Genomic DNA, 13,319 nt, shown 5'->3' with positions numbered 1-13,319 from the left:
ACTTTCCCCATCACTCTCATATTTTGAGGCTTTGAGAGCAATGCTTTTCTTCTTCTCCTCATTGCATTTTTCAGTTGCCAAGTCTTCTTCATAAGAGATAGAGAGCCAATTAAATCATCAATAAGTAAGGTATTTAATTTAAATCTTTGGTTTCCTCAATTGCAGTTCTCTTAGGTCTCCATTCTCTTGGAAGTGACCTAATGATTTTCTTGACTTTCTCGCTATTCGAAAAAATCTTTCCTAGGGCTCCTAGAGTGTTTACTATGTCCGTGAATCGTGTATATATAGAATACACACTTTCATTTTGTTCTATTTGGAACAATTCGTATTGACAAGTGTATCTACTAATTTTAGAATCTTTAACTTGATTTGTCCCTTTATAGACAACTTCAAGTTTATTCCATATTTCTTGTGCACTCTCACAACTAGATACTCTATGGAATTCTTTCTTATCAAGAGCACAAAACAAGGCATTCATTGCCTTGGAGTTTAAGGACATCTTTCTCTTTTCTAACTCACTCCATTGACTTGATGGCTTAGGAATATCATCTCCTACTTCAGTTTTAATCATAGGCATAAATGGACCATCACAAACAACTTCCTAAATTTCATAATCTAAAGCTTGCAAATAGATTCTCATCCTAGTTTTCCAATATGCATAGTCATTACCGTCAAAGAACGGTGGTCTAGTTGTGGATTGTCCTTCTCTAAAGGTTGAGTCATTTAGGGTTGTTATGGATCTTTTACTATAGATGATTAAGTCCTAATAAGAGAACAAGGCTCTGATACTAAATGAAATACTATCTGAGCAACCCAAGAGGGGGGTGAATTGGGTTATCAAAAATTGTGCAAAACAAACCACACAACAATTTAAATTTAATGCCTTAATAAGAATGAAAATAATAAATTCAATCAAGCAAGATAATAAAAAAGTAAGGGAAGAGAAATCAAACATGTGATTTTTACGTGGTTCAGCTAACCGCGCCTACGTCCACGCCTCCAAGCTCACCAAGCTTGAGGATTCCACTATGTGCCTACGTCCACGCCTCCAAGCTCACCAGGCTTGAGGATTCCACTATGTGCCTACGTCCACGTCTCCAATCTCTCTCTCACACAATGTGTTTAATTACAAATGAAAATCCAAACTGTGAGTAAATGAGATGAAACAAGAATTTAAGGTTTAATGAATATTGTATGCTCAATACTTTGCTCAATAATAATTGTTGGAATCGTTGTTGTTTGAATTTGATTGAGCTTATTTATAGTTGGAGCTGAAATATAGTCGTTATTGACTTTCTGCTCACTGTCGGATTGCCATTAACTAGATATCGAATCACCATTTTGACTAGTCAATATGACTGTTGGGCTGAATTTTCAAAATGTCGGATCATCGTTTTCAAGATGTCGGAACACCGTTAGTGTCCAGAGGCTACTCTTCAATTATGTTCGATGTTGGTTAGCCATTGTCAAGATGTCGGTCAGCCGTTTGCTACAGTAACTACTACAGTGAATTATTTTAAAAAATTATAGTTTGGCCCTAAAATTTTATAAAATTACACTATGACCCAAAACTTTGTAAAACTTATCAAATGAGTCCATTTCCAGAATTTTAAGCAATATTTTCTAATTTGAAAATTCTCAAAACTTTTCAATGTAAAGCATTAACATGAAAATAATTTATATCATAAAATCATTTTTCATTGGATATAAAACCTTTATAATATTAAAAATAATTTGAGCCTTTAAAACAATCTTAATCAAGTTTGTTATCATCAAAATCAATATTAAATAAATATTTATGTTAACAGAATATGCATCCATAAAAGTAAGCAGCTCATGCCCTACAGTAACATCAACCAACTGATCAATTCTAGGCAAAGGAAAATCATCTTTAGGACATGCTTTATTTCAGTCAGTGAAGTCTATACAGATCGTCCACTTTCCATTTCACTTTTTAACCATCACTACATTGGCCAACCAGTTTGGACAGTAGGCCTTTCTAATGAAGCCTACTTTTAGAAGTTTTTCGACCTCCTCTTCTATTACTTTATATCTTTCTGGATTGAAGGATCTCTTCTTTTGTCTTACTGGCTTGTGACTAGGATCTACATTTAACTGATGGACTATCACTTCTGGATCTATACCAGGCATGTCTTTATAGGACCACGCAAACACATCAGGCTGTAATATGAGAAAATCTTGTAGTTGTTTTCATATTTTTGGGGTTAATGATGACCCAGCACGAACTGTCTTGCTCTTATCATCGTGCCACAAGTGGATGGTGTCTAGCTCTTCTACTAGTGATCCTCTTTGTTTGTTTCTCTTCTCTCTACGATCAAGCGTGACTTGAAGACATTCTTGTTTGTCCATTTTTCCTTTTAAGGCAGTGGCATAACATTTTATGGATTCTTCTTGATATGCCCTTAAGATCTTAGTCCCAGTTTCATCTTCGTAGCTTGGTGAGATGGTTCTCCAATAGTGACTGGTAAATCTATACTACCCAAAGGAATTAAGCACTCTCCACCAAAGCCGATCAATGTAGTACGAATTTGTTTCAATTTTTCCCTTCCTATATTCATCTTGTTAAAAACTTATGCATATAAAATATCTGCTAAACTCTTGTTGTCCATTAAAACTCTGAAAACTTTTCTGTTTGCTACAGTTATCAAAACCACCTGAGCATCATCGTGTGGTTGATGTATCCCTCTAGCTCCTTCTTCTATGAAAGTGATGGTGTTATGTTCCATCCTAGCTTCTTTTGGGGGTTTACCTACTAAGTTTACAAATAAAGACCCCGATGCTGCTCGAACCTCGCGTACGGGAACTTTTCGTGCCCTATTGGAGTCCCCTCCTCCTGCAAGTCCACCAAATATAGTTCTTATAGGGGCTCCTCCTGCAACTTCCTGGTTCTCTATATGTTCGGGTGCTATTGCAGCATTATTTTGTGGTGCATCAGTTGGGGCTTCATTTTGAATATCTCTGTGCTCTTTTCTTTTTACAAAGTCTTTCAAATATCCTCACTGGATTAAGAACTCTATTTCTTATTTAAGATCAAAGCAGTCGTTGGTATTATGATCATGATCTCTATAATACCTACTGTATTTGCTTCTGCCTCTTCGTTTGGTACGGTCATAATTTCTTTGGGCTTCCGTAACAAATCTAGATCCCTTATCTGCATGAGGAGTTGTTCTCTTGGTACACTAAGTGGTGTCTACCCAGAGTACCTGCTTTGTGGGACTTTTGGTCCTATATTGTCTCCTGGTCTACTTCTTTTGTCTTGATTTTTAACATGTTCATCCTTCCTTTTTCATTTTTCTCCAGTCCTCTAAGGGTCCGAGTCTGCTCCTCTATTTGCATTGGTCAGCTCATCGGCATTAGAGTATTTCTGAGCTCTTGATAGTAACTCGGTGAAGGTCCTTGGTGTATTATTAGCCAGGGAGTAATAGAATCTTTCTGGTCCCAGCTGGCCATTATAGTTGTTAATGCCACCGCATCTGTACAATTTTCTACTCTTACTACCTCTTTGTTAAAATGAATAATATAGTCCTTCAATGACTCATCATTCCCCTTCTTTACTGATAACAAGTGAGTTGGGGGAAGTTGATGGTCTCTTACTCCCACAAATTGACTAATAAACATCTTACTCAACTGGGTAAATGAAGAGATAGATCCAAGCTTCAGCTTCCTATACCACTTACGTGCAGCTCCTGTAAGCGTTAAGGAGAAAGTGCTGCACATGGCTGCTCCTGTCGCCCCCTACAACTCCATCCACGACATGAAGGTCTCTATATGCTCAGCTGGATCTCCTTCACCCTATATAATTTGATTTGGGGCATCTTAAATTTTGTTGGCAGTGGGGCCTCTAATATATTTTTGGTGAATGGTGGTCCTATCTCCTCTAAGAGTTGTTCTGTAGGACTTTTCTCCATCCCGTCCACTCGTTTCTTAAGTTTTTTGAATTCTGCTTCAAGACTTGTCGACCTAGTACTAGCACTAGAGCCCTCGGACTCATGCTTCTTATATTGACGATTTGAATTCAACTTGTGGCGCAAATCCTACTTGGTCTCTAGCACATGTCGGAGATCCCTTGGGTGATTAGTATGACTTGTAGCTGCAATAACTACGCTGACTCATGGTTACCGAGGGTTTGATGCGATCTTAATAATAGTATTTTTTATACCGTCCCCACAGACGGCGCCAAACTGTTGACGCAGATTTCTAGTCAACTTAGAAAATAAATTTATGTGGGGGGCAATATAACAAAAAGACACAAAGAATTAACGTGGCTCGACCTTTGGCCTACGTCCACGGGCAGAGAAAGACAAATATTTTATTAAGATCGCACTTATAACTTGATTCCCTGTCTTTTGCTATTTTTTTTTATCCTTTACACTATGAGAGACCTCTGGTTTTATAACCTTCTATAGATAAAGTCCTTTTCTAACTTGAATTCTATCTAACTCTCCTCTACCATCTAGGATTTTAATTACAAAATATCTCTACTTTTTTTAAAGGTTGTATCCGCGTCAAACTCTATTTAATTTGCTTCTGAACCAAACAATGTCCTTTTATTTTCCTTCAATGATAGCTCCTCTATTTAGACTTGGCTTTTCTTCTGTGGTCCATAATCTAAAATTGGGTCAAGGGCCGTTTGGATCCATGACTTTTGTCATCCTCCGCTGCTGCTCCCCATTCCTAAGGAGCCTAATTCCTACTCCCCATTTCTTGGGAGTATATTTTCTAGGATCCATTCTTAGGGGAATAATTCCCACTCCCCATTCTTGGGGGAGCATACTTTATGGGACCCATTCCTGGGGTAGAATCCATACTCCCCATTCCTGGGGGAGCATACTTTTAGGGGCCCTGTTCCTTAGGGTAGAATCTCTGCTCCCCATTCCTAGGGGAGCATACTTTCTGGGACCTATTTCTGGGTAGAATCCCTGCTCCCAATTCTTGGAGGAGTATACTTTCTGGGGCCTCATTCCTGGGGGTAGAATCTCTCCTCCCCACTCCTGGAGAGCATACTTTCTGGGGCCCTATTCCCGGGGGTAGAATCCCTGCTCCCCATTCCTAGAGGAGCATACTTTCTGGGGCTCCATCACTGGGGTATAATTCCTACCCCCCATTCGTAAGGAGCATACTTTCTGGGGCCTTATTCCTGGGGGTAGAATCCCTGCTCCCCATTCTTGGGAGAACATACTTTCTAAGGTCCATTCCTTGGCAGAATCTCTGCTCCCCTTTCTTAGGGGAGAATAATTCTTGCTCCTCATTCTTGGGGGCATAATCTCTAGGGCATCACTTTGTGCTTTATTGATTACTTTCTATTTTCTACAACAACATTTAAAATATAAATTTGTGATTGAGGAGTTGTTTTGAGAATTTTGATGCGGCTGATTGTCAAATGAAGTTTATCCTTACTATTCTTTTTTTTCTTAATGAGAGTTGAACTTTAGACCTCTTATTTTCAACCAAAAGAAAAAAAAAATTACCCACTCAACTAATTGGTACCCACAAATTGTTAATCTAAGTTTGGTGTTAAATAATCGAATAACTAAAAAAATATGTTGAATTTGTTTCATAATGTATTTCTCATTTAATTTATAACCAATTTTATTTTACATAATGTATAAAGTAGAATAATATTGTAATCGGTCCAATAACCTCCCCCCCCCCCCCCCCCAAAAAAAAGAAAGGTTGAATTTTTACTTTGTTTCATTTCCTCATTTGATCGATAATCACCTTTTTATCTTACACAAATTAAAAATTAGAATAATATTTGGATCCAATATAAAGTTATCTTAATATGTGGAAATGTGTGGCTATTTTTATGTAACTACAACATAAAATTTGTATTTATTTTTCATGGTATTATACATGAATCAAATAGAGTATGATGAATTATTCAGAAAAAATGGTGTCCTCTATAATGAAATTTGAAAAGTGAGATTCTAAGTAAATGTTTTTAGAGTTTTTTTTTCTGTTTGAAGAAATGAATGAGTCACTATTGATGCCCGGAGTTAGTTAATTTTTTTAACAAATTAAGTGATTTACAATAATGACCATATTGTAGGTAAATTTTAGATTATTCCTTCATGAATGGAATATTTTTAAATTATGTTTCTCACTTTTGAAAGTTATTCTTATTTTTTATCCAAAGATACAGGAAAAATGAAAGTGGGTTGATGAGTTTTCTTTTTTCTTAAAAAAAAGGAAATTAAGATTTAAAAAAAATTAAAAATAATAAATTCACACAGGGATTCAAAATTAATCAGGGCAAATATAAGTGAAGAGTTGAATCACGGATAAATATCAGTGCAAGGGTTGAATAAGGATGGATCTTCAACTTGCAAGTTGCGGCACTATTCCGCGTACTCAGAAAACCGGCCGCTTGCGGAGTTTCAAAAACTATCTTTTCGTCTCTTTTTTAAATTTCAAATCAGCCCCGCCAATTTATATCAAAGTCCTTCAAGTTATTCGTGTTTACATTAATTTCCATATTCTAACCGAAATATCAAATTTGCGCCATATTCCAGCATACTAGCCCCACGCACTCGATGTCCCCTGCATGAACTCTATAAATAATTGGACATAGGCCGACACATGGCGAGTGGCGACATAGTAACTAGTCGAAGTTAAAAAATTCATATTCCTCTTCCTCTCTCAAGAGACTATAGAATAATCTCTTATTCTATTGCACGTTGTGTTGTGGCTGATTTTTAAGTTTATTATCTTTATTATAATTTTAAGTTTCTGTTGTTTAATGATACGGCAACAGTTTGTTTAGTTTATATTTTACTTTTGAGAATGGCCATTTCAGACTCGCTTGATAGTAGTAGTATAGGAGGCGCCACCACCGCCACCACTACGATGAGCGACTCCGATCGTAATCTTTCGCTGCGAAAGAGTCAGAGGCCCGCCGCTATTAGAGACGCAAACGACGTCGCAGAACTGGATAATTCCGCTACGGCCGTTGAGGCGTCCACAGAATCGGCGAATTCCATTGCCAGGAACGGCAAAATGATCGGCAACGGAGACAATCACGCAGCTGGACTCGACATTAAATTCGCGTATCGGCCGTCGGTTCCCGCTCATCGTAGAATCAAGGAGAGTCCTCTTAGCTCCGATGCTATTTTCAAACAGGTACCTAATTTTATTTATTTATTTATTTTTGTTGTTGTTTGACGTAATTAATTAGTTTTTAATTAATTTGAATTATTTTTCTTCATGTTAAAGCAGAGTCATGCTGGGCTATTCAATTTATGTATAGTAGTGCTTGTTGCGGTTAACAGTCGGCTTATCATAGAAAACTTAATGAAGGTTGGTTGGTGCCGTACATTGTCGTAACCGACTTGTCGTTTTGAGGTTCTTTGTTTTCATTTGCTCATTCTTGTTATTTATTACTACTATTCATTGCACTTGCAGTACGGCTGGTTGATTAAGACTGGTTTTTGGTTTAGTTCAAAATCATTGAGCGATTGGCCTCTTCTTATGTGTTGGTAATGAATGAATTATTTTGAGGGCCTTTTGCAGTTTCATTTTTAACTCATTTTTTATTTTTTTTTATGTGTAACATGAAGTAAGAGTTTGTGTGTGCAATTTCACTCTGGTTTCTTTTGCAGTCTTACTCTCCCCCTTTTCCCCCTTTCTGCCTTTCTAGTTGAAAAGTTGGCCCAACGAAATTGTTTATCTGATCCTGTAAGTACTTTGACTTCAACTAATTTGAATTACAGCCATGTATAATTCTTTTCCATCTTTATATTTGGGTTTTGGATGAATATATCTGTTTTGTCAACAATAGAGTTAGTGTGCCAGATTTCTTAAGACAAAACAGATACACTGTGTCTTGAACTTTGTGATAACTTAACTTTTAATCTCCTTCTGCAGGTTGTTGTATTGCTGCATGTAATAATTACTACAGCTGCAATTTTATACCCAGTATTTGTGATTCTTAGGTCAGTTCATTTTTCTTGTGAGTTTTCATAGGAAGTTATAATTTAAGCCTGAACTTTCTATTTAGTTGTCAAAAGGTTGCCCACACGGTGTTGCTGGAGGAATTAATATGAAAGCATTGCACCAAAAATTTTATTAGTATGCTGGAAGAATCTTGTATGTTAACTGGAGGCTTTAGGAGAGGAGTGATCTTCTAGACTTTCGGACAACTACAATTTGTAAATCAGTGATTTGGTCCCGGTTATGATGTAGATGATCTCTATTTCCAATATCCACTAAAAATGCGTAAATTAATGGGGGAAGTGTTGAGGAAATTGGAAATGCAAATTGGAACTATTAAACGTTTAGATAAATGGTTTAGGTTGTGAAAATTGGCTCCAAAACTAATTTCCTGCTGTTGTTTTCCTTGGTTTCTATTGATTCAAAGGGATCATGATGAAAGTTTTTGATTGATTCAGTGACTTTAATCTGTGCAGGTGCAACTCTGCTTTTCTATCTGGTGTCACATTGATGCTCTTTGCTTGCATTGTGTGGTTAAAGCTGGTATCTTATGCTCATACTAACTATGACATGAGAGCACTGGCAAATTCGGCTGATAAGGTAAGGTAAAATTCAGTTAAAAGTGTTAACATAATATTGTAATAAAAATAATTATTCATGAACGGGAGATTGACATACTGCTCTTCATTCTTCTCATATAGCATCATCTTAGAACAGAAATGCTTTCATTTCTTTTGTCATGAGAACTCTGTCCCCTTGCTCTTCCTAATTTCATGGAAGCTTTATCTTGCCCAATAATCTCATTTGATGGGGTAGTGAATAAATTGTTCTTCATCATTCATTCAGTGAGGTCCTGTTGTGGTGTTAGGGGGATGCCTCGTCCAGTTCTGTAAATGTGGATTGTTCGTACGATGTCAGCTTCAAGAGTTTGGTTTACTTTATGGTTGCTCCAACATTATGTTACCAGGTAAAAGTTAAATTTCATGCCTAAATAAATTGAGAAACTCTTATTTCTGGCATGAGTAAATAAGTTGTTTTGGTTTACATCTTCAGTTAAGTTATGTTGTCCTTTACATTTTTCACTTATTCTACAATAAGTAAAAGGAAACTTTCTCATTTTTTTATATATGAAAATTAGTTGAGGTGATTTTTCAAGTTGATTGTTGACTATTCATTGATAAATTTTGTAAGTATCATTATTTGTGAATTGCAGATATAAATTCTTTCTGATATGTATTAGACGCATTTGCTGTCTGCAGTGTTTTGTGTATTGCATCGCAGTGTTGGTAGGATAAACAAATTAACTGACGAATCTCTTCATTTTCATCTTTTAAAAGGATTACAGAGACGGTTAAAATTTTAAGATATCTAATAATTAAAAATTCGATAAATAAGTCGTGTTTACTATATTTGGCTTAACAGATTAGTTTCTATATTGACTTTGCAAGGGTTCTGAAATTATCATGATCTAGTTGTAGCAACCTATTATTTTGACTGACTGTGATTGTAGACAAGCTATCCACGTACAGCTTCTGTACGGAAGGGCTGGGTGGTTCGTCAATTTGTCAAGTTAATAATCTTTACAGGAGTTATGGGATTCATAATCGAACAAGTAAGTATTAACTACTTGATGGCTTAGTGCTAGGTTTACCTTTTTCCTTTCTTAGTTTCTTTTGGAAATATTCCGGGGTTCTAATTCTGTTTTGCTGGCATAACTTCTGCAGTATATCAATCCCATTGTTCGAAATTCACAACATCCTTTGAAAGGAAACCTTTTATATGCCATTGAGAGAGTTTTGAAGCTTTCAGTTCCAAACCTTTATGTGTGGCTCTGCATGTTCTATTGCTTTTTTCACCTCTGGTATGTGAACTACTGTCTTTTTAGTATATTTCCTTTTCTTGCTAAGTTTTCTTCATTTTTTCTGTTGATTATAGAAATAAAATATAAGCACGATAAATTGTCCAGTATATAGCCTTTCTTCTTCCATCACTGACCAAGACCATCCGTTCTAGTCATTAACACTTTTTCTCTAATTGGTTCTCATCTTACTGTTTGAAAAATCTGGATGCATTGTTCAGGCTATTTATAGAAGTTTCTTTTGTGAAATTCTATTTCTTAGAGCTTAATATTGAGCCCATAAATCTTTCTCTCACCCTTAGATGATATTCATCAATCTGATATTCTTTTGCATGATAGAACACCATTGTTTACTTAATTCATGGTGTTTTTACTTATATTTTTTTGTAATACAGGCTAAATATACTTGCTGAGTTGCTACGGTTTGGTGATCGTGAATTCTACAAAGATTGGTGGAATGCAAAAACTGTTGAGGAGGTAGGCCTTATATATTGTGAAGTATTTTGCTTGGATTATTTATTTCAATAAGACTGCTGAATTTAACTATAAAACTCTTTTTGTTTTGTATGCACTTCCTTTATTTTGTGGCTGTTATCAGTACTGGAGAATGTGGAATATGGTATGATTCTTTTCTCAAATTACTGTTCTTTTGGTCAACTGCTATATGTATGATCCTATCTTTAATATTCTCATTTCTCTTACTGGTTATGACGTTATGGATCTGGTTAGTTATGAAAAGTACTAAATTATTTTGAGGTTTATTTGTCTTCTTATTAAATCATAACCTTCTGATGCTGTAGATTACTATTATACATGCTTTTATGTTGTAATTATTATTTGGGTACTGTGTGTAAAATGAAATGGGACCACTATTTCTGCCATGGAAATTTTATGCGTTGGTTGAATTTCTTTTCTCCTGTTTGCATCACGAGAGATATTTTTGTCTCCAAGTGTCTCTTCAACCAGTACAAATTAATTCTACTGGAAATGATATCTTCTGCTGTGGTTTTTTTCCCAACCGTTTTAGAAGATTATTAGCATACAATGTCTCCAGTATTACAATTCATTAATTTTATTTTCTAGTTTTCCTTAGAATTTATTTATTTCCCAACTGTCTTCTTTCCTATACATAACTTTTAGGACATAGACTTCTCTGATTGTTTTCTTTGATATTACAGCCTGTTCATAAATGGATGGTTCGGCATATTTATTTTCCGTGCTTACGACATGGGATACCCAAGGTAAATCGACCTATCGGTGCATCTTAGTAGGAAAAGACCTCTTCTTCTTTAGTTTATAAATGTGGGAGTAATTCCCAAAATACAAGAGCTGGAAGTGATAAAGAATAATTTAGACAGCTGTGAACTGACTAATGAGCCATATATATTTACATTGTGAAACCACTAAACTACAAAATGTAACCTTCTAGGGGAGGCCAATAATATTATCTATTCTCTAATATGCACCCTCACGTGCAAGATACTTAGATTAAACTCGATAACAAATAGAAACTCGACTGTATAGTTAAATTAATATGATTGGGAAAATTGCTCACATTGTTTCCTAGTTTACTTGACTCAGAAGCTTAAATTTATGGATAAGGCTCGGCTTAGTATTTAAGCTCTAACATTATACGCTGAGAATTTTATTTAACCTTGATATCTGATGAACAATTGAGACATTGCGACAATTTTTCAGTTTTGAACTTGTTTGATTTTCTGTTTCTTATTCAGGGAGCTGCCCTTCTGATTGCTTTTACTGTTTCAGCCATATTTCACGAGGTATGTTTTGTTAATTTTGTTATGTCTCACTTTTGAATCTCCAATGTTTACTTTTTTGTGATCAAAGTGTTGGTAGAAGGTGATGGCAAATGTTTTAATTATTTATTTTTTCTTGTGGCATACCTGTCTATTTTGCCAATGTATTCAGAGTATCCTATATGCTCTAGGGATGTCATATATCTGGCTTCGTGCTATGTTTCAGACTCGTTTCAATGATCCTGGATCTGTTTGAAACCCGGACTTTTCTAAGCCTGATGCAGGTTGAGTGTCACCTGTATAGGTTCACGGATCCTGCACCCAGATTCCGTCTTGGATTTTGTACTGGAGTAGTTGATCTTATCTGTAGCATGAAGAACCAAAAATCACATTAATAGCATAATCAGCTAAAACTTCAATCGGTTATTCCTTTCCTTTTTATTTTTTTTGTGTCAATGCCCAAACAACCAAAGATTGTACCAACGTAGCTATCAAGCACACCACACATATCTAATCAGTTCAAAATAATTTTTATTTCAATTTTCTATGTTTATTAACTTCCAAAGCAACCAGTTTATACTTTCTATATTGATAAAACGGAAACATACTAATCAAAATTGACATAGATTAGTAAGAACATCAAAGATGATTTGCTGAGTCTTTTGGCTGCGGATCTCATGCTCAAGTCAGGGCTTTTGACCCTGAAGATCTCAGCTACTGCAATGTTTCAACAAGTAGGAGAGACATTGAGCTGCAATGGGTTGCAGCCTTATTAGTGCTGGACTGACCATGACAGCCATTTGAGAGAGAGATGAGAGGTGGTGGATGGAGTTTTGAGTCTTTTGAGAAAAGTAGATCTAGAGTTGCTTTGCATACCAACTTGTGCTTGTTACATTTGACAATGATTTATTAGCCAAACTTTTGAGATGAAATTTCTTTTGTGAAAATCACAAATCAGCCCTCAGGAAGGGAATCTGCCTTCCCCACTCTGTCTTTTCTTCTTTGGATCCTGAATATTTGGCTTCTGTCTGTTCATAGTTGAAGAAGCCTCCTTAAAAATAAGCGACTGCAACTAGTACTGACACTCTATTATTCTAGTTTGTGTAGTCATCTACTATTATTTTGTTATATTTTCCTTGTTTGCCTTATAAAATGTATATTCGACAATTTCAATTTTTTTACTGATCTTGGCATATTCTATCATTTTCTGCAGTTGTGCATTGCAGTTCCGTGCCACATTTTTAAGTTTTGGGCTTTTATTGGAATTATGTTTCAGGTAAGAATGTTATTTCTTTTCATTACTAGGATGATGGATGTCTGTTTAAATCTAGTGCGCTTTAATTAAATTGAACCCTTCACCACAAGTGGAAATCAATTGAAAAAATAGTAAGAAAAAAGAGGATCCTTATTTCTGCATTGGCGTAACATAAGTTAATACTCATTTTGGAATTAATGATTATTGTTCTTCATCGTGATCATTTGATTCAGGTTCCCTTGGTTTTGATCACTAATTATCTGCAAAATCGATTCAGAAACTCAATGGTAAGTTTTTACTTTTGCCACTATCCTTTCAACCTTATTCACGGACATTATCTTATTATTAAACTTATTGAGATATTTAGCTAAAGCGTTGCATGAGTTTAGTTTATTTGAAATTTTTGCAAATGGTTATAGATGTAACTCTACAACAGTCCCTTCTTTTCCCTCTTGTTTGCTTTCTTTGGCAGATGAGAGAAAATAAGAAGTGAGATGAC

The 13,319-nt window shown here is 35.7% G+C and overlaps 1 protein-coding gene across 1 annotated transcript in view; it reads left to right on the top strand.

The window, feature by feature from the left end:
* Positions 1-6,598: 6,598 nt before the first annotated feature.
* LOC18054501 (diacylglycerol O-acyltransferase 1) overlaps positions 6,599-13,319 on the top strand; it is a 7,906-nt gene continuing 1,185 nt past the window's right edge. The window contains exons 1-15 of the mRNA XM_006451445.2: positions 6,599-7,140; positions 7,237-7,317; positions 7,423-7,496; positions 7,620-7,695; positions 7,885-7,952; positions 8,427-8,550; positions 8,819-8,917; positions 9,461-9,562; positions 9,675-9,811; positions 10,204-10,285; positions 10,407-10,427; positions 10,987-11,049; positions 11,542-11,589; positions 12,779-12,841; positions 13,054-13,107. Coding sequence (XP_006451508.2) covers positions 6,805-7,140; positions 7,237-7,317; positions 7,423-7,496; positions 7,620-7,695; positions 7,885-7,952; positions 8,427-8,550; positions 8,819-8,917; positions 9,461-9,562; positions 9,675-9,811; positions 10,204-10,285; positions 10,407-10,427; positions 10,987-11,049; positions 11,542-11,589; positions 12,779-12,841; positions 13,054-13,107 — 1,428 coding nt within the window. The 5' untranslated portion in view covers positions 6,599-6,804. The remainder of the gene's footprint in view (positions 7,141-7,236; positions 7,318-7,422; positions 7,497-7,619; positions 7,696-7,884; positions 7,953-8,426; positions 8,551-8,818; positions 8,918-9,460; positions 9,563-9,674; positions 9,812-10,203; positions 10,286-10,406; positions 10,428-10,986; positions 11,050-11,541; positions 11,590-12,778; positions 12,842-13,053; positions 13,108-13,319) is intronic.

The sequence above is a fragment of the Citrus clementina genome, unplaced genomic scaffold (genome assembly GCF_000493195.1).
Source record: "Citrus clementina cultivar Clemenules unplaced genomic scaffold, Citrus_clementina_v1.0 scaffold_1, whole genome shotgun sequence".
Taxonomy (NCBI): domain Eukaryota; kingdom Viridiplantae; phylum Streptophyta; class Magnoliopsida; order Sapindales; family Rutaceae; genus Citrus; species Citrus x clementina.
The sequence above is the reverse complement of the archived record's forward strand: the minus strand, read 5'-3'. Positions and strand labels throughout refer to the sequence as shown.